This window comes from Phytophthora infestans, genomic scaffold (genome assembly GCF_000142945.1).
Source record: "Phytophthora infestans T30-4 supercont1.3 genomic scaffold, whole genome shotgun sequence".
Taxonomy (NCBI): Eukaryota; Oomycota; class Peronosporomycetes; order Peronosporales; family Peronosporaceae; genus Phytophthora; species Phytophthora infestans.
Window position 1 is genome coordinate 2,300,002 of NW_003303756.1, and position 26,239 is coordinate 2,326,240.

Here is a 26,239-nt window from a genome sequence, read left to right on the forward strand (position 1 = left end):
CGACGAGGCCCGAGCATTGCGAGCGAGCTCATCCGACGTCAGCTCGCCGTTGCGTAATTTTTTCTTAAGGGTGGACCACACGCAGCATTGTAGCACCGCCTTCTTGGCGACATCGCTGTGGACTAAGGCGCTGTCCGCGGCGAGACGCCGCAGAAGCTCTGCAGCAGGAATGGGGGTGGCACTTCGAACCATTTGCAGTAGGTTTTCGAATGAGATTTCGTAAAGTTGTCCAACGCTTCCGTCAGAGCGCTGTCTACCAACCATTAGATTGGTTGGTGACCATTTGATCTAGCAAAGTAGCTGCTGACAATTTACTGTGTTTCAGCTAGTAATACTGAATCTAAAACGGTTTGGAAGGTGCTCCATTCAGGGCAGACGTAATTGGTCATTGCGTGAATAGTACGTTATTATGCTTTGCAGATGGAATGTCCGCCCGTTTTATTGCCTAGATCGAGCATGATCGGAGCATACAACCACGCGTAAAAATGAGATGGGAAGAGGGAGGCATCGATTTGTTGTATGTGTGATCAAATTACCATTTCGAAACGGCAAAAAGGGTCGATTTACAGGATGTCGATGTGGATTTGGTGGTTGAGCGATCCCGAGCGGACAATTTGGCTGCCGTAGCTTGATTTATCAGCCAGTGAAGCTAGATCGATTTGTACTACAGTACTGCACCCCGTTATCGCGCCCTTGGACCTTTGATAAACTTCCGGATGTGATTATTGTTTGTAAGCTATAAATCTGGTGTATTTGCAAATCATTTATGGTCCACCCCCGCGAAAACAGGGTGCAGTACTGTAGTTATAGACCTCAATTTAATAAAACGATTTCAGTTTATTATAAATCGAGCATCAGGCATTGAAATGCACAATAAATACACAGTTATATTTTTGAACTTTCCCGAATTGTTTTATTTGCCACAGTAACTCATCAATTGGTAGGTAACTGGTTTTGGGGTCTAGTGAATAAATTTTGTCGCCCTGAAGTGTACTTGAGCTACAAGGTTTTGAAGAAGTACCGTAGTTTATAAAATTAGACAAATGCAGCGCATAAAAAATGGGTTTCAATACAAGCCCATTTTACACAGGGTAAATATTTAAAGCAATCATTTCCCATTGGCTAAAATGTTTTGTGAATTGTGTGCTGCTATCATTTCTCAAAATGCGACTCTGGACTGCGTTGCTGGGCATCTTTGCTGGCGGGCTGAGCGTCGAGGCAGCCAGTCACGCAACCTTCGCGGTGTGGCCTCAGTATATCGATACAGTCGTGTCGCTCTCAGTAAACGCAGGTAAAAATATGCCTGTTGTATTGTACAACAAGGCGATCGGAGCAATAGCAGCAGTGACATTTTCTATGTGAATCCTTCAGATGGCGCGTCCGCCATCCAGACCTCGCATGGAGGAACTCTCAAAACCTTCAATATGAAAACTGATACCAAGGCTAAGGTGTGACAATTTGTTGTTTTTTTTCACTAAAAAATTATTAATATTAGTATGCGTGCGTGTTAGATACATCTTGACCCCCTGGTTGAAGCATTTGAGGTATGAACTTGAGTTGAAGGAAGCTATTGTATGCAGTAGACAAACAGTTGGTGCCGTAGATCACGTGGAGTATCGCTACAGATACACAGAGCTCGACGTTTGATCACTTTCTGGCGACCTCGTCACGATTCGATGGAATAAATGCTGTCGGTATCCACTTGCGAGCCAAACTTCGAGAAGAAGCCAGCTGGGGTGCAATCAATGAGACACACCACGAACGGATTGAGAATAACGTCCGTGGACTCTTGCAGAACGTCGTACCGTCATTTGAAATTCTCCCATATTTGTCGAAAGGTACACATTGTGGCGGCTTTGGTTGTGGTGTGCCTTAACATCGTGTATCTATTTCTTTTTGCAGGTTTCTTGGCCAAGTCTTTTTGCAAATTCCACACATGGAAGACAAGCAACCCGCTTGATGCTGAATCGCCAAGTCTCTGCTTCTCTTCGTCCTTTCCTATCTCGTCCCAGAGTGATGGTACATCATTTTACAATGTGATTATACGTGGGAGTAGTGAAGGTTTCGCTAGCTTTGGCAAGTCGGTGACCGAGCGCGCTCTGTTTGGAGCTCAGCTACCCTTCCGAAAGAGCCAGGATGAGGCTAGACTAGCAGTGGTGACGTTCCGTCGCAGCTTAAACTCTGCGACTATCGAGGCAGAGTATATGGTAGCGTGGATTGCTACACCGTCGAGCTCCGAAGAAACATTTAAAGCTGCTCTTGCAGTCGACCAGAGTGGAAGTGACGTGCTAGTAGTGACATCCATTGGAAGTGACTTGGATGTTGACGAGCTCGAGCTCGCTTGGCTCCAGCGAGATGGAAAACGCGTTGCACCGTCATCTCCACGATCTGTTCTAGAAGTACGATCTCCAAAGACAAACGTGGCAGCCTCACTACAAGCAGCTATCGCGGGAGAAGGGTTTCATCGCCGATACGTACTGGATGTAAAGGTCCTTGACTCGAAAATCTGCAGTGGAAATGCTGACAACAAATCGATCCTTGCGCGTGTGCCCATCTCAAACACTGCGTATATCGACTTGGACGAGATTCGGGTGAGCCTCAAGAAAGGGAGGCAATTTAGAATGACGCTAATACTAATACTTTCACTATGTTCCTTCTGTGTAGAGAATGGAGCGCTTCAGTGAGCTGAAACTGCTGTCCTTCACGAAGCACATTGAAATCGAGCGACCGTCTCCTGTTTCTTCACAGCATGTCGTTGGTCTCGAGTTTACAATGTTCGTGTCTTTTATTTTTAGTGTCGTGACATTAACTCATATCATTTGTTGACGCATTCAAAGGCCATCCACCAACCAAATGCACATTGAATTCCCGATTCACTTTCGATACCAAGCCCCGTCACAAAGCGAATTATACCGCCAAGCACTTGTGATCGCTCCGGATATTTTCTTATATTGCGGAGATGGAGATCGTTCACCTAAGAGAAAACTGGAGCCGACAGATGACGAAGATATACAAAATCACTTTCAGGTAAGCAAGAGTTTATCTCGTAGAATTGCTGTAAAGTTCTAACTTATCTTTTTATTTTGGCAACAGACATGGGGCTTATTTGATCACAGTGACAGCCTCTGGCTTCGTCTAGCAGCAAAATCTCCTCTTCCAGTATTAGATGTACTCACACCAGTCGGCTACCTTCCTTCAGCTTGGCTTGTGAGTTCCACGACAATGCTTTTCGCAATTCTGGGTGCAGCAACACTCGTGTGGATGTCTGTTGGGGTGACGAAAAGAACGCAACGTGCTAGCTGGGAAGTGAAAAGTGATTAAGCTGCTGTAAGTTCGGAAGATACGACACAGTTGTCTGCTACGATGAACACGTATCAAACAAAGCTGTCCCTTTCGAGAAGAATCATTTTGTACTATACGTTGTTCTTCAATACATAAGCTTCCAGATCAATCACAACTCTTTAACTATTGCAGTTTTCCTCAGTCAGCAGTCGTAGCGTAAGTGTAGCATGATCCAGCACCGTGATAGTGTAGTGGTTCATACGTCGAGTCTGCAAGTCTCTTGTTATGGGCGTTGGAGGAAAAGACCCTGGGGTGACAGCGCCCATGAAGTCGTTCATATCCCGATCGTCGTCATCGCAGCCACTGAGCGTGACGGTGGCACGGAAGAGATTAGCTGGGACGTTCGAGTGCATCATCTCTGTCATGCGTCGAAACATCTCGGACGGGATATTCGAGTCCTGTTCCATGTACTCCACGGCCCAGCCAGGCTCAAAGTCATCCTCTGTCCTGTCAGTGTCACTCATAGAATTGCAGTCTGTGTCGTGGTATTGATGTCGTGCACTGTGTGGTTGTCTGTGGCTTGGATCCTCGAGATCAACTGGAGACGTACATGGCGTCTGTGTTCGTCCCTTGTCCGATGGCTCAGCCGCGAAGAAGCGTAAGAGATGCTGATAGAACCGCTTAACCACATGCTGTTCCTGTTCGTGCGCGTCACAGTCAACTGTCGAGGCAGAGGAAGTATCGTTTTCAGTGTGGTGATGCCTGTGTCGGTGACGAAGAAACTGTTGCCTTCTGCACGAGACCTCGTCGAGCTCTTTGGCTACGAGTGATCGCCAGAATTCCGTGAACTGTGCGTCTGAGAGGGAAATGACCGAGTCGGCCACTCTGTTTAGCGAGTTAACTGCTGCAACGGGGAGCTGCGTCTGGAGCTGCATGTACCATTGCAGGATGGACGAGGCGCAGTACTTTGCGCAGCTCCTATCCAGCTGATAGAGCACAAAAGCCAGTGTGCGCAGCAGCGACTTCTCGACGGCAACGACCACTGACATGGCGCCGGAAACGCTACCATTGCTCGCCGAGGATGGCGAGACCCCCCCAGCGCGTCGGCAAACTTCTGTGGCGCCCGTCATGGACTTTGGGCTTGCACGCGCTTTGATTAGTGTCGGCCTGGAGATGGTGTCAGCGGCTGGAAGTGGGAGGCGCGTTCCGGTCTTTCAGTCGAGTTGATATCTTCGTCTTCCCATTAAAGCACGGAATCCGGGGTAGAGTCTATGCCATCCCTCTGAAACGGTCGAGCAGTTGGTGACGACAACAACTGGTGTTGAGTATGGCGGGACTGCGTTTTCTTCCATTTTTGGCGCTTCCCAAGCAGCATTTTGGACTGATCGAACGTAAGATTACTTGCCAAATGTTCCATTCATGGCGGCGCCTCAGTGGGCTAACTACTTAGACTATGAGCATTGAGCGCCATCTCCTCACGGTTCGCTCAGGACATGCTGACATGTGAAACCGTTAATTTAAAACCAACTACATGTACATTGGCCACCTCCAGCGAAATCAACCGTCGGGCAGACGCCATTTCAAATAATTTAAATTGCCCTTGTGCAGTACACTGTGCACAGTGCACGTACTACTAGTAGTAAGTTAGCGCCAACTCTGTGCGGCAAAAGTGACTCGTAGCGTTGGACGGTTGTCGTACCCACTGAACAATTTCCATTCGTCTCCTCCTTTCCCTACATTCGTTTTGCCTTCTCTCCAGAGACTCTGGAACCAATTGACTATAGCTGACGCACACGTTGCTGCTAGCAACTTGCTCCTATATGAAACAGTTGGCGGTGACCCGGGTCACACCAATGACCCGGTACTCAACTATTGTGTCATAAAACATATGCATTATTTAAGTTTCTGTAATCAGGCAATGCCGACTATCCTTTCCTTGCTGCAGCTCTGGATGCACTGCAGCTTCGATCCAACGTCCGAGTTAAGCTAAATGATGTCGTTCTTAAAATATGTGGTGTCGCCTTCAATATCTGAGGTTGCCGATACTGATTGTTGTTATTGGCGTCGAATGCGTGGTCATTAGTCTTCACTGTGCTGCTAGAAGTGCCCGAATTCGAATCATCGATATGCAGGCTGCTTGGTATTTGTGGACGGGGTGTCAGAAAGCGCAGGATAAATGTGAATTTTGTTGTATGAGCTTGTTGCTTCCGAGGTCATCCAATTGGTCGCTTTGCTTGCACTCCTACAGCTACTTCTCTCTTCGTACTTCTTGCACCTTTGTAAGCGTCACTACACCGTTGCCCGTCCAAACTGAGAATAATCTCAAACAAAGTGGACAACATGTTTTTATTAATTGCACTTTTCTTCTTTCGTGATTAAAAGCACCAATGAATCCGAGATTGTTCTCATTCAAAAAGAGACGATCTACTGTACTGACCTAGATACCGTAGACCATGTCGTTCATCTTCTCCACCGCATTCACCGCATCTCAACAGTGCAACTCCATATTCGCCACCAACGTGGGGGTGATGCACTTGATACTCGCTTCAGCCGCCTTCTCCAAGAAGCGCATGGTACGCTCCTTAATTGTCAAAAGATTGCCGTCATCATCCGCCATGTTGCTTCGATCACAAATCTCCTCGCGATACAAAGCAAGATACGCCTTGATCCGTGCTTTTAGGACGGAGAAACAGCCCTCGATGGGGTTGCACATCGGAGAGTAGGGGCCGAGGCGTAGTAGCTTCAGGTCGGCGTGCTCTTCCACCCGCTCTTCTGTTTGGCGATGTGCAGGAGCATTATCCAGGACGATAACAACCTTCTTACCGGCAAAGTTGCTTTGAAAGACAGGAGACGCCTTTACTGTACGGTAGACCTCGTCGATAAAGGCAGTATTTTGGGCAATACGAATACTCCCCCTCTCCAGCCGATGGAGTACAACACCCATAGCTGAGTTGACCGCGCACTGGACTTGCAAGTTGGCCCCTTTTGACGGTGGCATCACCAGTATAGCTCGTTCTCCTTTACGCGCGCGTCCCCGACCACGCTTACAATACACATTGTAGTTAGTCTCATCTAAGTAGATAATACAGTCACCGTCTTTTTGATGGTCCTTCAGAGCTGTCCCGAACTTGGAGCGTTTGGTCTTGTTGATGTCATTGTTGCACGTCATGGGCTCGATGCGTGTCTGTTTTACCGTGTACAACATGCCCAGCAAGTGGCGGCTGATCGTTGAGGTGGAGACTTTAATGCCTGTGTCCATAAAGAGCATCGTACGCATAGCTTCTAACGTAAATGTGCAATTATCGTTGAAGTACTCTTCGAGCTTGTTCCTGGCCTCTTCTGCGATCTTGACGACGCTACCCCGAGCACCGCCGCGTGGCAGATCCTCCACGCGTCCTGAGGCGACAATGCGGTAGGCCACTGCTCGCGAAATGCCGTTGTACTCGGCCACCTGAAGCCAGTCAGCGCGTCCTGCATCATGTGCAGAAAGAACGCGAAGCTTCTCGGCCGGTGTGTGCTTTCGGAGGAGGGGTTGGGAGGGCATCTGCGCTCAAACAGGTGAATTGAGAAGTGAGCTACTTCAGCCTCGTGCGCGGGCTTTCGCGCGCATTTTGGCGCCAAGACGTCTTCACCACCCATACTACGGCTGCCGCCTTTCCTTGTCTTGTTTTGGATGAAATTATTCTCGCTTTGTTTGCTGATTATTTTTGTTTAACTTGATATTCATATTTCACTAAACAAATTGTCCGCTTTGCTTGAAACTAATCTCAGTTTGGACGGGCAAAGGTGTAGTAATGACTCGTCCTTATTCTCGCTGAATGCTGATTCATCCGGATTGTAAGTTAAATACTCGGCAGGAATCGAGAAATATTTTAACGACAACGATTTGCGCTTTACTGCTCAGCTTTCCCAGTGCCAAGTAGCACGCTCAAATGCAGTAAGTCGATTCCGAGGCTTTTGTTTCTTCCGTGGTGCAGTCTGACTCGAGCCACCTGTGCCGTTAGCTCGTCGTTCTGTGGTAGGAGGGTCGCTCATTTGAGCCAACAGTGAAAGGATCGCAGTCCAAACGAGAAATGGTACTTAATTACCTGGTGCTAAAATTAAATATATATTTCAGATTTTGCTCAAATAATAGTTGGTGACCCGGGTCACCGCCAATTGGTTCAGATTTACATTTACTGTGGATGGGCTACATTTGGGAGTGTTTGTTTCAAGCGTACCGTACAATTCGCATTTGTGCGGTGGCTATTCCGCATTAATCCATCCACCATTATGATGCAGAGTGCCGCCATCCGCTCGCTGTTCCGCAGCGCCACGCAATGCTGTCGATCACCGATGATGGCGCTGCATCTGACACGCCCGTCATCGTCGTTCTCGCCGCTGGCCGCGACCTACCGTGTCCGCTTTGGCTCGCAAAGCGTGTTTGCTAAGAGTCTACAGGTCCAGACGTTTGCCTCCATCCCTGGCCGCGACAACGATGACCAGAATCTTCTGCACAATAATAATACCAAGAGTAAGAAGGAGCAGATCCAGGAGCTGATGGAGGAGAATGCGGCGCTCAAGGAGGAGCTGGAGAAGCTCAAGGCCGAGAATGCAAAGAAACCCAACAAGTTCATGGGCACGTTGCAGCAATACGGCCTTCCCTTCCTCGCCTGGTGGACGTCGCTCTACTTGGCCTCCGGTGTGTCGATCTACGTGGCACTGGACACGGGCCTCGTATCAGGTGCCAGCATCATCGACTTTATCATGCAGATCGGCCTGGACAAGTTTATCGACCCGGCCCGTCTCGACCCTACCTACGGCAACATCGCTATCGCGGTGATTGTCAACGAGTTCCTCGAGATCGTCCGCTTCCCCATTACTCTGGCCACACTGCCCTACGCCAAGCGCGTTTTCTCGCGCAAGAAAGAGGAGGCCAAGTAAGACAGTTCATCCATAACAGGAGTGCAACTTTTAGGGCGAATAGAAGAGTGTGTGTTAAGGTCATGCCCCTAAAGAGGTAGATGGTGCTGCAGGGATCTGGGTTATGCCAACTTCCACTGGAAAATGGACCTGTCGTTTCCTCCTACTGAGATCAGATACTTGTCGTCGAAGCTGAAGCGCACATTAGCGACGTGGGAAGAGTGACCTCTACACACAATGAATTTCGACTGTAAATACCATCGCAAAACACATTGTGAGCTGTGTGAAATGACAAATACAAGTCGTAACTAGACAACAACAAGCGTACCCCTTTTGGAATGCAGGGATAGCGGAAGAACTTGACATTGCCAGAGTCATCTCCGGACGCGAGGATTGTACGCGACGCAGACGCACAGACTGCATTGATATCCGTTCCGTCGGCACATTCCGGCCAAATTCCTTGCACCGGCCAACCCAAAGTGCACGTCCACGTTGCCCATTTCACATCCCGCACGGATGATGCCCGACTAATTTGACTACTCGACGCTGTATCGCAGAACAAGTACTCGTATGCGCCACAGTTGGACTGAATGTAGCTGCTGTCTTGTGAAAAATCAAAGTGAGTGATGTAGCTGTTGTGCTTGCTGAATGGCTTCCGCTTCTTGAAGTCGGACGCCACAGAACCCACAGAGTAGAGATGGATCGAGTTGTCATGCGAACCGAGTGCTAGCAGGTCTCCATTTGGAGAAAACTTGACGTCACTGATCCACTCCTTCGCTGGTTTGTCTTCAAACACGAATGTCTCCATGTCCAGATCACTTGCTCGCAATACAGCGAAGCCTCCTTCTCTCGACTGCTGCCCCTGTTTAGATGCCGGCTTTCTCCTCTGTCGAACACCATTGTCACCGCCAAAGCCAACCGCTAGCAGTTCGGAATCAGGTGAGTACGCACACGCACGAGCTTTAGCTGGGAGTAAGTGCGCTTGGATCAACCTCTTGGCTTCCATATCCCACACACGCAAAGTTCGGTCGTCACCAACTGTGACGAACTCGCGCTGAGAAGGATGCACAGCTAGACCCCACAGCTCCATCGTGAAGTGACCGGAAAATAATGGCTGGCCGCCGTTCAGCGCACCTCCACTTACCACGTCTATCTCGATAATGTCACTGGAGCACGTACCAACAAGCAGTTTCCTACCAGTTGCGCTTAAAAACACACTATTGATGACTTTGCCAAAGCTGCCAACGTGCATTGCGCCCAGATCGAAACATTTGAGCGACTGGTACGCAGAGTTCCACATGACAACTCGCCCATCTTTTCCGCCTGACAAAAGTACAGCGGATGTTCCAGTCGAGTTGTCACTCTGAAGTGTACTTGCTACGACTCGAACTTCTCCTTCATGTGCCTTTACCGTTCGTGAGAGACCATTGCCTCTCCATACATACAACTCACCGCCTGCTGTGCCTGTAACAAAGTCCCCTCCGAAGTTACAACCGGTTGGAAATGTTTGTAAAGTGCCCTTCTTGCCAACAATTCCTTTCTTCGAAACGATCGTTTTCCCTTGGACAGACCAAAACAGCACGTGCTTCACGCCGCCAGTGACGATCGTATCGCCGTTTACTCCAAAAGAAGCAAAGCGATTCACTGCTTTATCGCCTTTACCAGTAGCCAGAAGTTTTGTCAAAGTCCAGGATCCATTGCTAGCATCGCTCCAAACCGCCAACGAGTGATCGTCGTCGTCTCCCACACTAACCAGCCTCGTTGAGTCACTACTAAAGGCAAGTGACATGATTCCGCGCGAATGAAACTCCTTCATTTCACAGCGTAACTCGCCAGTATGCGCGTCCCAGACTCGCAACGCTGGCTTCTTCCCGCGCTCTCCTGTTGCGATAAGGTTACGTTTGGTATCACAGAGTGCGAAGCTGATAATGTCGTCGTTGTGCCCGATGTGGTGTCTTTGAAGGTGGTTCGTTGAGTCATAGATGATCCCCACAGCAGCTGTGTGATACACGATCTCGTCGTGTGTGTTATACACCAAATTTTGTTTTGACAGCTCCGATTGATACCCGTACACCCATTCCAATTCCACTTTCAAGTCTGGCTCACGCGAGTTTGGCGTAGCAGCGTTCGTGGGGGCAACGATGGCTCCTATCCAAGGCTTCACAGCCATAAACTCATCACCAGCAGAGTCGTCAAAAGATTCTTCCTCCGATTCCAAGGACGAGTCTGTAGCGTCTTCTGATTCCATTGAGCTCAATAGTTTATCAGGTCTAGAATCTGCTGAAATCTGCTCGCCGTCGCTCAAGACTCGCCACTCCATGACCGATCGATCATTTCCGCCAATACTAACGACGTAGCTATCGTCATGAGACCACCGAACGTTGGTCACATGAGACGAATGTCCACGATGATCAACTGAGCTCGCATTCTTCGCCACACAAGGATAGCGATACAGCTTGACGATACCAAAATCATCCGACGTGACCAAAAGGTTTTCCCGAGAATTGCGCGAAACAGCATTGACATCCGTGCCATCGGAACACGGCGGCCAAATGCCTTGCACTGGCCATCCAAGCACACATGTCCAGGAATGCCATGGGGTATTTTTCGTGCTGCTTGCAGACGTGATATGTTTACCCGTATGGGCATTACTAAAGAGAAGCTCGTAGGCACCACAGTTACTCTGTAGCACTTGACCATCCACTGAGAAGTCCAAGTGCGTAATATAGCTCTGGTGCTTATCAAAAACTGCTGCTTTCACGACTTTAGTCGCATTGCGGTCGAGACGATACAGATAAATTTTGTGGTCATGCGATCCGACCGCAAGAACGGAGCCAGTCGGCGAGAACTTCATCTCACTAATAGCTTGCTTGGACGGCCGATCTTCGAACACTTTCTTTGTTAAGTCAGTATAACACAGCAGGACGATGCCGCCAATTTTCGCTTGAGCTGCTTTCGATAATCCATTTATCGCGTTACGTCCGCCAAAGCCAATCGCCACGATGTCAGCTGGATCTGTCAGTGCACAAGCACGTGCTACACATTCCAGTCTCTGAATTCTCAATTGAGTTTTCTTGACCAAGCACCACACTCGGATAGTCTGATCATCACCAACAGTGCAGTATTCCGGCTTCACTGGGTGACAAGCAAGACCCCAGACCTCAACTCGGCAATGTCCACGAGTGATCGTTGATAGCGTTGGCTGAGCGCGACCAGCATCGAATTCGACGAGATCGCTTCCTCCGGTACCAACTAAGAAGAGTCTGGGCGAGACTCTACTGGAGCAAACACTTCGAATCTCCGAGTTTAAGAGCTTGGATCCTTGAAGTGTGCACTCCTTCATATCAAAAGATGCTACTTTGTTGAACTGCGCGTCCCAAACAGCGATTTTGGAGTCCTTTCCACCACTAATCAGCTCTCTCTTCGTTGCATAAAGAGCTAGTACCGCACTTTCATGGGCTTGAACAGTCTTTGTGACCTCCACAGAGCTTTGAAACACTACGAGATGGCCGGTCGAGCCACCTGCGACAACCATTTGTCCAAAAGAGACGACACAGTCAAACGCGGACGGAACTTTGCCACTTTGATACGCCTTCGTGCCGAAAATTGCTTTCTTTGAAGTGAGATTCTTCCCTTGCTCTGTCCAAAAGCGAATATGCTTGTCACCACACGTTACCCATTCCTTAGTAGCAGCGTGGTAGCACATACCACGCACGTTGTTACGTTCTCCACGAGATTGCGACGACAACACCCCACTCTGCCAATTGTAAATCGCGATGGAATGGTCATCGTCGCCGCCCACACTCCCAAGTTTACTGCCATCGCTTGAATAACAGATAGCATTCACAAACCGCTGATGGAATCCTTCAAGACACGGCGCTACAGCTACTCCACTTGCAGAATCCCAGACGTAAATCTTGGGTTTCTTACCCATTTGTGAAGTAGCGAACGTAGTGCCGTTCGGATGAGCACATAAGGCAGCGACATCGTCGTCGTGACTTCTGAAAAATGATTGACGTTGAGCCGCTTTGTCGAACACGATACCGAGGGCGGCAGTATGGTACACCACCTTGCCATTGGAGTCGTATCTGGCATTATTTGAGGCTGTTTGAGCTTGATACCCGTGCACTCGCTCCAGTTCCAGCCTGGTATTCGGAGACGTGCTGTCTACTTTCATTGATGCAGCTTTCGTAGGAGCCACAACGGCTCCGAGCCATGGACGCACTGCCATAAATTCATCGCCAATGTCATCGTTCGTAGCGGCCACCTCCAAAGGATCATCGGCTCTTCTTTCAAGGTCGTCGATGTCGTCATAGTCGCTCTCAGTCTCACTCGGACGACGCAAGAAGATATCCTTTTGAACGGGTTGCTTGTCATGCTCCCAGACGAAGACACACCTGTCGTTTCCACCGACTGAGACGATGTAGCGATCACCAGAAGACCATCTCACGCCGGTGACATGAGAAGCGTGACCACGCAGTTCGAGGGACGAAGATTTCTCCAAGGCACAAGGATACTGGAATACCTTGACTTTTCCAAAATCATCTCCTGTTGCCAAGAGCTTCCCATTATTAGAGCGATCGACAGCGTTCACGTCAGTACCATCACTCTCCGCTTCCCAGATGCCTTGCACCGACCACCCCAACGTGCTAGTCATTGTGTGCCATATCTCATCTCGAAACGTTGTGGCATTAGTGACGTGTTTTCCAGTTTTCACTTCAGTAAACAACAGCTCGTATCCACCTGAAGTGCTCTGCAAGTAGTTCCCATCCAGTGAGAAGTCCATGTGTGTGATATAGCTCGAATGCTTGTTGAAAACATGTGTCCGAGAGAAGCCCTTAAGCACGTTGTACAAGTAGATCTTGGAGTCGTGACTTGCTACGGACAGCGTTCGATTGTCGGGCGAAAATTTGACATCGCTCACCCATCGTTTCGCATCAAAACAAGGTTCTTTCGCGCAGGATAAATCAGTGGCACTGTACACCACGAAGCCCCCGTTAGGTTGTTGTTTCTTCGCATTGGCAGCAGGATTTCCCGTTTTGCCAGAGCCTTCGGTACCAAGACCAACTGCGATTAATTTGCCATCTCCAGAGTAAGCACAAGCTCGTCCCGGGATCGGTAACTCTAGGAATCCCAGCTCGAACTTCTCTGCCAAGTCCCAAACGCGCAGTGTCTGGTCGTCTCCAACCGTACAACATTGCTGCTTTGTCGGATGAGTATCCACTCCCCAAAGTTCTCCTTGAAAATGCCCTTTGGTGAGTGGCTCCGAGTGGATGTTTTGTCCGGTCTTAGCGTCAAGTTCATAAATCTCGGACGCCAAAGTGCCGACAAGAATGGCCCGTCTATCAGGAGAATAGCAGCAGCTTCGTATTCCCTTGCGTTGGGGTAGCACAGCAGATTCAAGTGAGTTCTGGATCTGGGCTGGAGAGCCTACTTGCTTCAGTTTATCATCCCACTGAATTATCTGACCATCTCGTCCACCGGAAAGCAGCAGTCCTGAAGCGTAATACAACGCAGTAATCGCTCCTTCGTGCGCTTTCACGACGTTTGTCAGTTGTCTGCCCGCAAACAAGTACAAGCAGCCATCACTCGTACCAACCACCACAGCTCGGTCTGTTGTTTCGAGGTATTGAGCCACAGGAAAAGGCTGAAGAGACCCTTTCTTTCCTAGTAAACCTTTTTTCGACACAAGCTCCTTCCCTTGAAGAGACCAAAACTCGACGTACTTTTGGCCACACGTGACAAACTCGCTAGACACGCGAGGGTTCGTCGTGATGTGAAACGGAGCCGCTTTGTTGCCTTTCACTGCTATCTTCAGAGCTGCGGACTTCCAATTGTTGCTCGACTCGTAAACTGCAATGCTGTGGTCGTCATCTCCACCTATAGACACCAACATTTCAGGACTCAGGAAAGCTAGTTGTAAGATGCCACGCTTGTGGAATCCTTGTACGATGCACTGATCATCCATCGTTTCCAGATTCCAGACTATAATCTTTGGCTGTTTACCAATTTCGCCGCTTGCAGCTAATGGAAGACGTGGGTGGAGACACAAGCTCAGAATGTCGTCTGTGTGGGAAAGATGATGCCGCTGGGTCATGGTCTTCGTGTTTAGAACCACACAAGCTGCTGCGGCTGGGTAGACGATCTCTTCGAAGCGTCCAGCTTTAGCGTTGGCTGTCGTTGCTGCGAAGCGCACGTTGTTCTTGCAGTCTTGAGCACTATATCCGAATATCCAGTCCAGCTTGACTGAGACCAACGGAGCTCCTTTAGAGAGCGGTGGGATTTTGGTTGGGGGCACAATTGCTCCAATCCACGGCTTCACGGCTAAAAACATGTCTCCAACATCGTCTTGTATAGTGTCCATCGGTATGTCTACGACTGCTGAAAATTCTATTGGCTCAGAGTGTTTTTCAAGTTTAGCCAGTAACCCAGGCGACATTCCTTCCTCCTCATGATCAACAATACGCTTCTCTGGACTAGAGTCTGCCACATCAAACAAGTCAAGCAGCTCTTTTGCTCGTTTGTTTTTCATGCAGAATTCACGAAACTGTTCACAGGTAATGGTAGTCGACTCCTCGAACCCTTTCTCCTTGGACGATGAAGCCCCACAGTTAGCAATTTCTCGAAAAATCGACTCTGCGAGCATAATGATCTCCTCCTCATCTACCGCTGTGTCTGAAGTTGTCGCGTTGCTGTTCGAAGTTGGTTGGATAATTTTCGCCAGTCCAGATATAGTGGACTTCAGTGATATTGTGAACTCGTCTAAGTCCAATGCTCCGTCCTCTGACATATCCCACGAATCGAACAGCAAGTCGATCTTCTCGTCCAGCGGAATGGCGGCGATGAATGCAATAGCCGAGAGGAACTCGAGCGCGTCAATCGCTGCCATACTGTCGCTTGGGCTCTGGTACTGCTGACTCTGTAGTCCTCGAGCCCCCGGTTGCCCTTGCTGCCACCTTCTCTGCATCAATGAGTCTGTGAACAAATCAAATGCACCGTCGGCATACTCTGTAATGCGTGCATTTGAGCCGTGCAGACTGGAAACGCCCGATACGACAGCACGGCAGCAGATGACGCGCAACTGAGTTTTGGACAGCGCGAAGCTCGTCGCTGAGTCGTAGAACGCGCGCCAAAATGCCTCAATTTCACGAAGACGTAAGTTGTCGAAGGGGAGAATGGCATCCGCCAGCGCCACAGCCTGATGGTCCTTCACAGCTGTGAGCAGCAGCGCGTTGCCCATGTCCGATTCACTCGATGATCGCAACCTTTCGCGGCTTCAACTTTTAAATTTCCACCAATGATAACGAGGTATGGAAAGGACTGGTAATGCACTGTTTTGACCAATCATATCGCTCAAGAAGGCCACGGGAGAACCCATAGCCACTCAAATAGCGACAGTATCGAGCGAATATGGCCGACATCCAGAACTTCCAGACCTTCGGTGCGTTATTGTGGCGAGTATAGGATGACGCGCTGAACGCGCTTTTGTCAGGATGATGCGTAGCGATGTGCTGATGCTGTTCCTCCTGTTTTTCGGGCTGCAGATGCCTTTGCTGACGCCAAGGACGACTCGAGCATCGGCGGCGGCAAGGTTCACGTGCGTGTGCAGCAGCGCAATGGCCGCAAGTGTCTGACGACGGTGCAGGGCTTGGCTGACGACCTGGACGTGAAGCGTATCCTCAAGGCCTTCAAGAAGAACTTCAGCTGCAACGGTGCCATCGTCAAGGACGACGAGCTTGGTGAAATTATTCAGCTTTCGGGTGACCAGCGAACCAACATCCGTGAGTTCCTGCTGGACCAGGAAATTTGCATGGATAGCCAGGTGGTGTTGCACGGTTTCTAAGCCGGTTGTAGTACCCCAGGTGCTGGATCTCTTAGCTGCCGCTGCCTGCAGCGTCTTGACGTTGTGATACGAAACAGTTAGATGAGAGGGGGGGAGACCAGGTGGTAGACCCCGCTTCCTACCTCTCAGCGGTTGTTGAAGGAATATATTTGATGCTACATTTGTTGAAAGGGTCCTGCGTGTAGTGCCATTGAACACTCGGAGCTGTAAGTTCTTGCACGACAGTTGCAATCCTCGATCTGGTAGCAGGGCTGCACCATCGATACTCTTCCAACCTATTAGCATCGACATCTACGTGCGGTCGCTGATCTTGAATTCCGGAAAGTCGAGGTCCGGCTGCCAGATTCCCTGAGCGGTTGGGCGCTTGGTGAAGACTGGCTTCTTGATGTGCGTCATTTTACGGCCGCTTGAGTTGCGAAGGCGCTCCAGCTGCACAATCACACCAGCAACAAAATTGCGACAAAGTCGTCAGCATTACTATCACTAGGCAGCAGCAATGCAGCGCTACGATCGTTCCTTGTGTAGAGTGCATGGGTGGCATTTTCATAAGCTGCAGTCACACTTTTAAATCCGTACCTGCTTCATGATGAAGGGAATGTCCTGGTTCTTAATATCCGACACCTTGCGCTCATTTGTCACTATAATAACGCGTCAAAAAAATGTTTAAATTTTCAATTGTAACCTCAATAGTGCCTGTTGTACGCACCGTAGTCTCCAATGAGGATGGGGTGACGAGCACCTTTGAGCTCCGTCTCGAACTGCACTTGCGGATTTTCCTCGACAAACTTAACGAAACGCTCATCACCTAGAAGCTGTCGAACGTAGCGACTGCTGCCGCCGTGCTGGCAGTAACGGATCGTCACCTGCTTGAGCTGCCACACACCCTTGGTTGCCATCTTGTCGTGTGGGGTCAAGAGTGAATCGTTTGGCTTAAAACGTTTTATGTGCGCCACACCGTCTTTAACTCCGCTGAAGTGCGTGCTACTTCAACGTACTTAAACGAGAGCCCGCATTCAAAGTGCAACATTTTGTCGATCAATGGCGACACGCTCGAGTGCTGAGGAGGCCGAGAAGAGCGACGTGGACAGCTTACTGCGGCTTGTACGTGCTCATCAGCGCCAGCATGATGACCGTGCCTATGAATCAAGCGCTCCTGCCGCCATCCGACGCTGCAAGACCATGCTGACCAAGCTGCGCAAGATATTACCAAAGCTCATGCGGCCCGTGGCGACGCTGTCGACGGATAAAGCCGTGCCCGTGCTGCAAGATTTGTGTCAACTACTGAATCTTCTGCTGGGAGGTGGCGCATGTCCGCACTCAATGACGCTGTTTATGGAAAGCAACGCGAATGTGGCTCGTGGAGAGGCGTCAGGCTTCCCGTCCTACCCGACTATGGCCACGATGTTATTCTATATGGTGTCGTTCTACACCAACGACAAGCTACGGGAGGCACAGCGAGACGTTCGCGACGTAACGCTGCAAATGGTGCTGTTCCTGCAGAGAAACGATGTGTATGGGTTTATTCACTTCTTCCGTGACACAGTGCAATTGCTAGAGGACTGTTTTTTACTGGAGGAGTCGTTAAAGAACCGAGACTCGACGGACACGTTGCCTGGTGGAGCGAGCGTTGCCTGCTACTTGGATACGGCGATTCACGTGTACCAAGATGCAGATGGACCGCTCGGCGCAAAGAGCAATGTTACGCTGTGTGGATGCATGCCGATTACAGATGTGAACCAGCTTTACGAACGCAGAGAGCAGTTAAAGAAGATGCTGCCGTCTATTCACGTCAGTTCGTATGGTATGGTTGTGGCGCTTCGGCAATCGGTGATAGTGCTAGCGGATCGGATCGTTCGAGAGCATAACGCGATGCTGGAAGGCGACCAGTGTTTCGACAGACTATGCCAACTGGTAGAATTGTTTATCAGTAAAAATGAAGAACTTGCGAAAAACACCGGCGGGGAGAGCATGAACGGTGCTGTATCGAGCCAAGACGCGGACGAAGTCACACGAAGCACACTTCGATTATTGCTCACCATCTTGCAAGTCAGCGTATCCACTGAAAGACGGTTTGTCCGCTTGAGTTTGATGTACTTGAAGGACAGCTTTCTTCGTGGAGCGAATGCGCGGACATGGAAGGCCTGTGCTGCCATCCTTGAGCTAATTAGTACGTCTTATCCTCGTCTCTCCAAGTTTGCCAGCGATGCGTTATGGCCATGTTTCGAGTCGTGGGTATACGGGAATATGGATCAGGTTCGTGGGGCTGGTCGTGAGAGAAAACACATCGTGGAATCGATTTGGATGGCTGTCCTTTCGATTTTGGATGTGTACACTCGCCAGTCGAAAACTGCGTCTGCCGCTTCATTATTTATTGACATGTTGGAGCTTGTCGATCTAAAAGTATTGAATCCAGCAATGACATCAAGTGTCATAGATAAAATCCACTACGTGCTCTCGGCGAAGGAAATGCTGACGAAAGTGGTTCGATTCATATCGAAGGAATTAGCCGGAAATGGGCCAAGCGCGATGAATCTAAGTCAAAGCGCCAGCGCGTCAAGGAAGCGGAAGCGAAATAATTTGTTATTGGATACACGAGATTCATCTGCCGGATTGCGTCGAGATAACACCACCGAGTTGCACGAAAAGTTAGGTCGATGGCTACTTGATCTTATTTCTTTTGATAGTGGCAGTGATCGAAAGAGCATACTGGGTATCTCCACTGGTTTGCGGGTGATTCTGCCTCTTCGTCGCTACATCGCAGCTTTTGCACGACTAGAGAGTTTTGCCATTTTCCGAGCTCTTCTCCAGCGTGTCGATTTGATTGTGAACACTTACGCGCCGTCACTCACATCCCTTACTAGCGAATACTTGGATTTATGGATCATCTTGCTGCGGTATTTTGACGATCACGAAATCGAAAAGTATCGTGGTCTGCTTACCAAAGTTGTGGAGAGTGTGGAGACTCAAAAGATTTTTGAACGTAGTTTAGAACGGGACAACGCGTTCGTTGAGCCAGACTGTTGGGAATACTTGGATTTTCTACAGTTATACCAACGTCACCCTAAGTGCCACGACATGTCCCTGTCGGAGAGGCTCGATGAAGTGTCGTACGAATATGTTCGGAGCGCAGATACTGTACTCGAGGTTCTTTTCCGAAAGTCAGTGGCCCTCCGTGGTCCATTCTTGGTATACTTTGTGTGGTCACGTCCTGCGACGCTCAATATCGTCGCCGAGGATTCGTGGCGGAATGCTCTACCATGGAGGATTGTTTACCGAGCGATATTGCAAGAAACGTCGCTTGATGTGACAGTGTGTTCCTACCTTGCTATGGCTCCACTTCTCGCTTTCTTTGTGGTGGCTGGATCTCTAACCTCCCCAAAGAAGATGGCTACTTGCATCATGGAAGCCTTTAATAGCAAAATTCAGCGCACGGGATCAGATGCAATTTCGTCGGCGATAACTCAAGCGTGCGGGGCGGTACTCTGCGCAACGGCATACGGTCAAGCATCCGCTGAGGGGGTGCATTATTTCAATGACAGAAGAGCAAGTGCCGTTTGTTGTCACTCCAAAAGCTGCCAATGTCGAAAGATCGCTGATGGTTGTCAAGCGATGCCGATCCCATTATCGTTGTTCGAGCCAACGATTTGTGGTGAGATTGGCAGTGCTACTGAAATCATGCAGGTCGTCAAAGTCAATGCATTGTCGAGCGTTTTTGAGCATTGTGAGGTTGATTATGGTAACGATTACACTGCCAAGCGATTCGTGGAGTACCTTCTCACGTGCTTCGAGCATCGCTCCAAGCTGGTCCGTCAAGCTGTACTAGAATCGATTGCCCACCAACCTCGACTTCTAGATGCAATGATCGACCCAGCGAGAGATGGACTTACTGGACTAATAGAGCGATTGGAGGGTTACATGACGGCGGCTGAAGAAAGTAACGATGATAACGAGATCGCAGAGATGATGTTGGCAGCGGGCTCTATTGGCTGTGAATGTGACCCGCACCAACGTGATCGTGGGGATAATTGCACGTGGATTCTTTTACGACTGGTATCTCTATGGAATCGGTTCATGTTTTCGAAACGTTCGCGATGCGCAGTGATGGCTTACTCCCAGATTTGCCGTATCACAATGCACCACGGCTTGTCGTGGAGACGGTTGTGTGTAGATTTTCCTGAACTGCTCTACTTTCCCCTTATCGATGGACTATTGGAAACTCGAAGTCTTACGCTGTTTCTCCGTACTTTTATGGGCGGGAAAGTTGATATTAAATTTTTCTTGAAAGCGAGTGCGCCGTACGTTCTTCCGAAGTACGTTGTTCATCAAAATGAGCATATGCTGCATGCGTTTGTGGCCGAGTTTAACGGGACAGAAGAAGATATTGTAATGGCTGGCGATGGCGCGGATGAAGCACTGCAGATGAATGTCACTAATCTCCTCTTGAACCATCTCGACTACGTGTTGAGAGATTTGCTTATCCATCAAGTGCAAGCAGTCTCGAATGAAAACCGGTTGGCGGAATGGGAGTTTTTACTCAAGTTCTTGCCAGAGAACTCGACAGTCCGTGATGTGATTGTACACTCCTCGCTGCGACTAATGAACTTACTCGCGTGGGAGCTTGGTGGGCCTCAATCTCGTATGGCCAAACGTGCTATGCGAGAGGTTGCAAATTGCTTGAATGAGGATGCAGGGGAAGCAGAAACCATCGAACAGGTAGCGAGTCTTCAGCCTGGAGAAGGATGCATGCCCCGACAGTTTTTTCTGGCGCTCATGACGGATCTAGGCAATCGAATCAGCGGCAAAAACTCGTCAGCTATGAAAATTCGTGCGATCAAAAGCATTGAGTGCTTGCTTGATCTTTACGGTGGCTCCTCTGCCGACACGCAAAACAGTGGGGTCGTGGATCCATTTGTTCCAAAAGTGATGGCAACTCTAAAAGTTGGTCTGACGGAGCATGGGTTGCAAGAGCATGCCATTCAAGCGTGGGGAAATTTTCTACAGATGCTGTCGACGAAGGCTTTGGAAGCGAACCTGAGCTCTATAGTTGTCAGCTTGCTCTCATGCCTCGGCCACGAGTCCTCGGCAATTTTAATTGAAGATGCATCGATTACTGGTAGTCAATGTTGGAATGTCGAGTCGTTGGAGAATTTTAGGCAGGATGGAACTGGGCGAGTCGGCTCGCTAGGTAGCCGGGATGAAGCTCAGATGAAATGTATGACAGCGGCGGTGGGTATTTTACGCTATCTGTTTATTGACAAAGGAGCTGAACTGAAGCCTTCTTTCCCGAAGATCCCGTTGTTGCCGTCTATTCCAGAACTTGATGAGATTTACGCTGTTCTCTACGAAGAAGATGGAGATCCAAGATGCCGGCCTTTACGAGAATATTTGATGAACCTATCGGCGTATGTCAATCATCTTGACGTAGCGGTTCGTGAAATGGCACTAACGCAGCTGCTGCGTTGTTTGGTTGTACGGGGTGCGGAGTTAGAGACGCTTATGCAGAATGAAGGAGATATCTTCATCGACCAAGCGCTTGCTAGCGTAGTCCAGTCAATTCTGCAACTTTCTCGCTCGGAATGCCACGAGCCTATCAAGCTGCTATGCGCTCGATGTTTGGGTGCTCTGGGTGCAATTGATGGCGCCCGTGTGCCTTTACACATGTTCTACACATCTGGCCCCCAAGGAGGTGCTGCAGTCGCGAAGGAGAAACAGTATCAAAAGATCGAGTACTCAACGAAGGATCTAGCTATTGTACTGATCGAGAAATGGCTGGTTAAAGAATTGCGTGCAGCACCCGAGAACACGGACTCGCTAGCATTTGCTATCCAGGAATTGCTGAAGTTTCTGGCAGAGTTGACAGCTGATCCGCAGCATAGCGGCCAAAGTCTGTCAACGAATAATTTTGGGTCATCGTACAAGTCAAGACAAGATTCCAGCACCCCCATGCCTGACTGGATGAAAAGACGATTTGATCGAAAAGATGTTCTCCAGTTCGTAGAACCTTATTGGTCAACAAACTACGCCGTGTTGGGCGGTAGATCTTCGCATCGCAATGGTAGCAGTGGCTCTGATCATCGATCATCGGCAAGCACTGATCAGAATCTGAATCCGGTGCGTGATGATATTTCGTTTTATGAAATGTACGGGACGTCATATGAAGACTGGATTCTAAATTGGTGTCGACGATTAATTAGCCTTTCTCAGCCACCTGAGCGGAAGATCTTCTTGGCATGCAGAACGGCGCTTCCAACGTGTCCTCAGATATCTCGATTTGTACTTCCTTATCTGATTCAAAATGTACTTCGGTCGGGGAGACCTGAAGTTGGTAAAGAGCTTAAGAAAGAGGTCATGGCTGTTTTAGATGATCAGGACTGCGGTGTTTTGGTGGATGATGTTCTAATGGCTCCTCCTGAATCCGAGCACACGAATGACTCAGTAACTAGTACTGGTGGTGCATCTGACAGAGGTGTTGGTGAATTTTTTCGACGTCATGATCAATGCTCCCAAACCATTTTCTCGACTTTTGATGAGCTGAACGAGTGGATTTGGACTAGCGAGAAGAAACGGCTCGCTCTAAGCGCCAGTGCTGCCAGTCGCCAAACGTCTGCGTCTGGGCGCAGCGATGTGGCCTCAGACATCGACGATGACCGCGAAAAGGAATTTCTGGAAGAGTTTGTAAAAGGCATCCCCAGCCGGTCATTGTCGAATGCTGCGTACCAAATTAAAGCGTATGCCCGAGCAGTTCAGTACTTTGAAGTTCATCTACGACAGGAAGAGTTTAACGAGACGGAGCCACGAAGCACTGGTGTCGAGGTGGCTGGCCCGATCCGTCTTTCACTGGTCTCGAAGAATGCCACTTATCTCCAACAGCTCTACAAAAGTGTGGACGAACCGGACTCGTTAGTAGGTTTAGCCTCATTGCGTCGCTTGCACGATGCACATCGGCACAACGATGTCGGAACCGACATGAATGACGAGGCTCAGGAAGAGGGGCTGACTCTCACTGACTTGATGCATGAGATCGTCGACCACGAACAGCTTGCTCAATGGGAAGACGCACTGGCTTGCTATGAACAAGCAATTCAAGAAATCCAGTCCGCATTGTCATTTAAATCGCTACCTCCGACCAGGCCGCTTTATAGTCAACTCGCAATGATGCAACCACCTGCCCAAATTCTGGATGCGGAAAACGCACACAAAGATCCAGATATGATAAAGCCCGAGCTATATGGAGGAATGATTGGTTGCTTGATCCAACTCGGGCGTCTTGAAAGTGCCTTGCAGCATATCAACGGCATCGTGACGCAAGAACCTCAATTCATGGCGACAATGTATCCGTATGCTCTCGAGTGCTCGTGGCGCTTGTCGCGTTGGGAGTTGCTGACCGATCTGCTGAGTACTGAAAAGCAAAACCCGCTACTTCATTTATCAGGAAGCTCAGTTCATGACACTGCGAGTACTCGACTGAAGGGCTTTGACGTTTCGCAGTTGATGCTGGTTCGTGTACTGCATAGCTTACATGGTGGTCAACAAGAAGAATTTCAGCGTCACTTGAAGGCCGCGCGATTAGAAGTGATGGGACCGCTGGCTGCGGCGTCGGCTGAGTCTTACCAGCGCGCGTATCCTCTGCTACATGATCTCCACTTTCTACACGAGGCAGAGCAAGGGTTTATTTTCTTGCAGAATGCGAAGGAGAGCGACGACCTCAGTCGACGCAGTTTACTCTGGAAAAAGCAGACTCCTTGGAATATACGGTATGATGCGATGGCAACGCAGCTCAAATACCGTGACCCGATACTCGCGCTACGTCGAGTAATCTTGCACGAGGCAGGGCTTCGAAATGAAGTATCGGAGAACTGGTTGGTGTACGCCAAGCTAACCAGAAAAGAAGGGTTCATTCGTACTGCTACCAGTGCAGTGATGCATGCCCAAGCAATGAACAATCAGTATGTTTCGATCGAGAAGGCCAAACTGCTGGTGAGTCAAGACCGAATGTACGAGGCGTTGCAAGTTCTCGAACCAGTTGACATCGATGCGTCTACGTTGGATTATGACGTTGAGGACCCGCACTTGTGCGCCAAGAACCTGCTCTTAGCGACCAACTGGATGCAGAAATCAGGTCAACGTCAAGGGAAGAAGGTGATCGAGCGATATCAAGCTGTTATTCGCTTTGATCCAAAGTGGGAGAAAGGCTATTTCTTCCTGGCGAAGTACTACGAGTATCTGCTGAATATGAGCCACCCCGACGCGCTTAACGGATCCATGAGTAGTGATGAAGCGGCTGATCTGCTGCTTGATTCGGTGTTTCACGGCTACTTGATCAGCTTGATGAAGAATTACGTTCAAGCGCTCGCACACGGGACAAAGTTCGTGTTTCAGTCTCTTCCACGATTATTGACGCTGTGGTTCGACTTGAGCGAAGTACTGTACGGAAGCAGCAGTGGGCGGTCGAGCAACAAAGCGAACAAGGCAACGAGGCAGATCGAGATCGGGCTGAGTCAGTCCACCAACGAGCACAAGGTTCTCACTGGCATTACTCAAGTTGTGGATGAAGCCATTGAATCTTTGCCGGCGTATGAGTGGCTAGTGTGCTTTCCACAAGTAACATCGCGCATTTGTCACCCCAATCCAGATGTAGTCGACAGTGTCAAGAGGATCATGGTTCAAGTGCTCCTGGCTTATCCAACGCAGGCTATGTGGTCGCTGCTAGGACTCTCGCGTTCGTTGAACTCACAGCGGAAGAATCGTGCGCGTGAGATCATCTCAAGTGCACAAAAGCAATTTCTGCACCAAGGCTTAAGAGAGATTGCCGATAGCTTCTCTGAGGGCATGAAAATGGCAGAGGAACTCATCAGTCTTGCAGCCCACGACCCTGGCAACAGTAAACGTAAGATCCACATCAGACTGAGCCGAATCCGGACCAGAATTCTCGTTCCAATCCAGGCGGCGCTGACCACGATCCTGCCGACATCTGGACTAGCCCCTCGCGATGAGCATCACGTTGCTTTCTCATCGAACGCACAGGTCTACATCAAAGCTTTCAGTGACAAGGCAGATGTTATGATGACCAAGGAGAAACCCAAGCGCATTGAAGTTCTGGGCACCGATGGGCAGCTGTACCCGTTCTTATGCAAGCGAGAAAAGAACGGTGATCTCCGCAAGGACGCGCGTATGATGGAGTTTAACTCGATGATCAACAGGCTCCTTCAGAAAGATCGAGAAGGTCGCAAACGTAAATTGCGGCTGCGTACATACGCCGTCGTGTGCTTGAATGAAGAGAGCGGACTCATGGAGTGGGTGCGACACACGAGGGCGATGCGGCAGCTCATCGGCCAGATCCACAAGACTGAGCGCGGGTATATCCAGCCTGTTCGACTTACGCATGAGATCAAAGAGCAGTACCTCCATATGCAGAAGAAATACGCGAATAACCCTGCTGCGATGGCGCGGTTCTACTGCCGAGAAGTGCTGTCGATGCCGGTATTCACGCCGAGGTTTCACCAGTGGTTTTACAACAATTTCGCCGATCCGACTGCATGGTTCGAGGCTCGACTCATGTTCTCGCGGTCAGCAGCTGTGTGGTCTATGGTGGGGCACATCGTTGGACTTGGAGATCGTCACGGGGAGAATATTCTGATCGACTGCACCAACGGCGAGTGCGTGCACGTGGATTTTGACTGTTTATTCGACAAAGGTCTGAAGCTGACAAAGCCAGAGATTGTGCCATTTCGGTTGACTCCCAACATCATTGACGCCTTCGGGATCACAGGGTACGAAGGTGTCTTCCGTCGCGTGAGTGAGGTGACGATGCGGTTGCTGCGAGAGAACAAGGCGACGCTGCGCAGTGTGCTGGAATCTTTTATTCATGATCCACTCGTGGAGTGGGGTCGTCGTGGTAAAACTACACAGAGCGACGCTGTCTCCAGCAAAACTGCGGCTGAACTCTCCAGTGAGCGTAGTAAACAGGAGACACGTCTTGTCCTCAGGGCCATTGACGATCGGTTGCGAGGCATCTACAACCTCGGCGATGCCATCCGCCCGCTTGTGTCGTCATCACACCGCAACATCCTACCGGAGAACGAAACGCTGCCATTATCAGTGCAAGGCCAAGTCGACAAGCTCATCGACGAGGCCACATCGAACGAAAACCTCGCCCAAATGTACATCGGGTGGATGCCGTTCCTCTAAAGCCACTTCAACTTGGTGCAGTAA

The 26,239-nt window shown here is 49.6% G+C and overlaps 7 protein-coding genes across 7 annotated transcripts; 4 read left to right on the plus strand and 3 right to left on the minus strand.

Annotated features, from left to right (window-relative positions):
* Positions 1–1,164: 1,164 nt before the first annotated feature.
* Positions 1,165–3,139, plus strand: PITG_02489 (uncharacterized protein; the record flags this gene model as incomplete). The annotated part of the gene is made up of 4 exons (XM_002907367.1): positions 1,165–1,291; positions 1,903–2,591; positions 2,665–2,774; positions 3,094–3,139. The coding sequence occupies 4 exons, from the start codon at positions 1,165–1,167 to the stop codon at positions 3,137–3,139; spliced, it is 972 nt and encodes a 323-aa protein (XP_002907413.1).
* Positions 3,140–3,461: 322 nt separating this feature from the next.
* On the minus strand, positions 3,462–4,331 carry PITG_02490 (uncharacterized protein; the record flags this gene model as incomplete). The annotated part of the gene is made up of 2 exons (XM_002907368.1): positions 3,462–3,980; positions 4,107–4,331. 2 exons carry the CDS (start codon positions 4,329–4,331, stop codon positions 3,462–3,464), a joined length of 744 nt encoding a protein of 247 aa, XP_002907414.1.
* A 3,193-nt stretch (positions 4,332–7,524) lies between these two features.
* PITG_02491 (uncharacterized protein) lies at positions 7,525–8,263 on the plus strand (the record flags this gene model as incomplete). Its single annotated transcript, XM_002907369.1, has 1 exon — positions 7,525–8,263. One exon carries the CDS (start codon positions 7,555–7,557, stop codon positions 8,203–8,205), a length of 651 nt encoding a protein of 216 aa, XP_002907415.1.
* Positions 8,264–8,306: 43 nt separating this feature from the next.
* Positions 8,307–15,424, minus strand: PITG_02492 (microtubule-associated protein, putative; the record flags this gene model as incomplete). Its single annotated transcript, XM_002907370.1, has 5 exons — positions 8,307–8,432; positions 8,513–10,390; positions 10,493–12,473; positions 12,582–14,562; positions 14,650–15,424. 5 exons carry the CDS (start codon positions 15,422–15,424, stop codon positions 8,307–8,309), a joined length of 6,741 nt encoding a protein of 2,246 aa, XP_002907416.1.
* Positions 15,425–15,575: 151 nt separating this feature from the next.
* PITG_02493 (eukaryotic translation initiation factor 1b, putative) lies at positions 15,576–16,456 on the plus strand (the record flags this gene model as incomplete). The annotated part of the gene is made up of 2 exons (XM_002907371.1): positions 15,576–15,625; positions 15,729–16,456. The coding sequence occupies 2 exons, from the start codon at positions 15,595–15,597 to the stop codon at positions 16,025–16,027; spliced, it is 330 nt and encodes a 109-aa protein (XP_002907417.1).
* PITG_02494 (uncharacterized protein) lies at positions 15,734–16,958 on the minus strand (the record flags this gene model as incomplete). The annotated part of the gene is made up of 3 exons (XM_002907372.1): positions 15,734–16,456; positions 16,604–16,665; positions 16,734–16,958. The coding sequence occupies 3 exons, from the start codon at positions 16,921–16,923 to the stop codon at positions 16,319–16,321; spliced, it is 390 nt and encodes a 129-aa protein (XP_002907418.1).
* Positions 16,959–17,065: 107 nt separating this feature from the next.
* Positions 17,066–26,215, plus strand: PITG_02495 (phosphatidylinositol kinase (PIK-L4); the record flags this gene model as incomplete). The annotated part of the gene is made up of 1 exon (XM_002907373.1): positions 17,066–26,215. The coding sequence occupies one exon, from the start codon at positions 17,066–17,068 to the stop codon at positions 26,213–26,215; it is 9,150 nt and encodes a 3,049-aa protein (XP_002907419.1).
* Between the last annotated feature and the right edge of the window lie 24 nt (positions 26,216–26,239).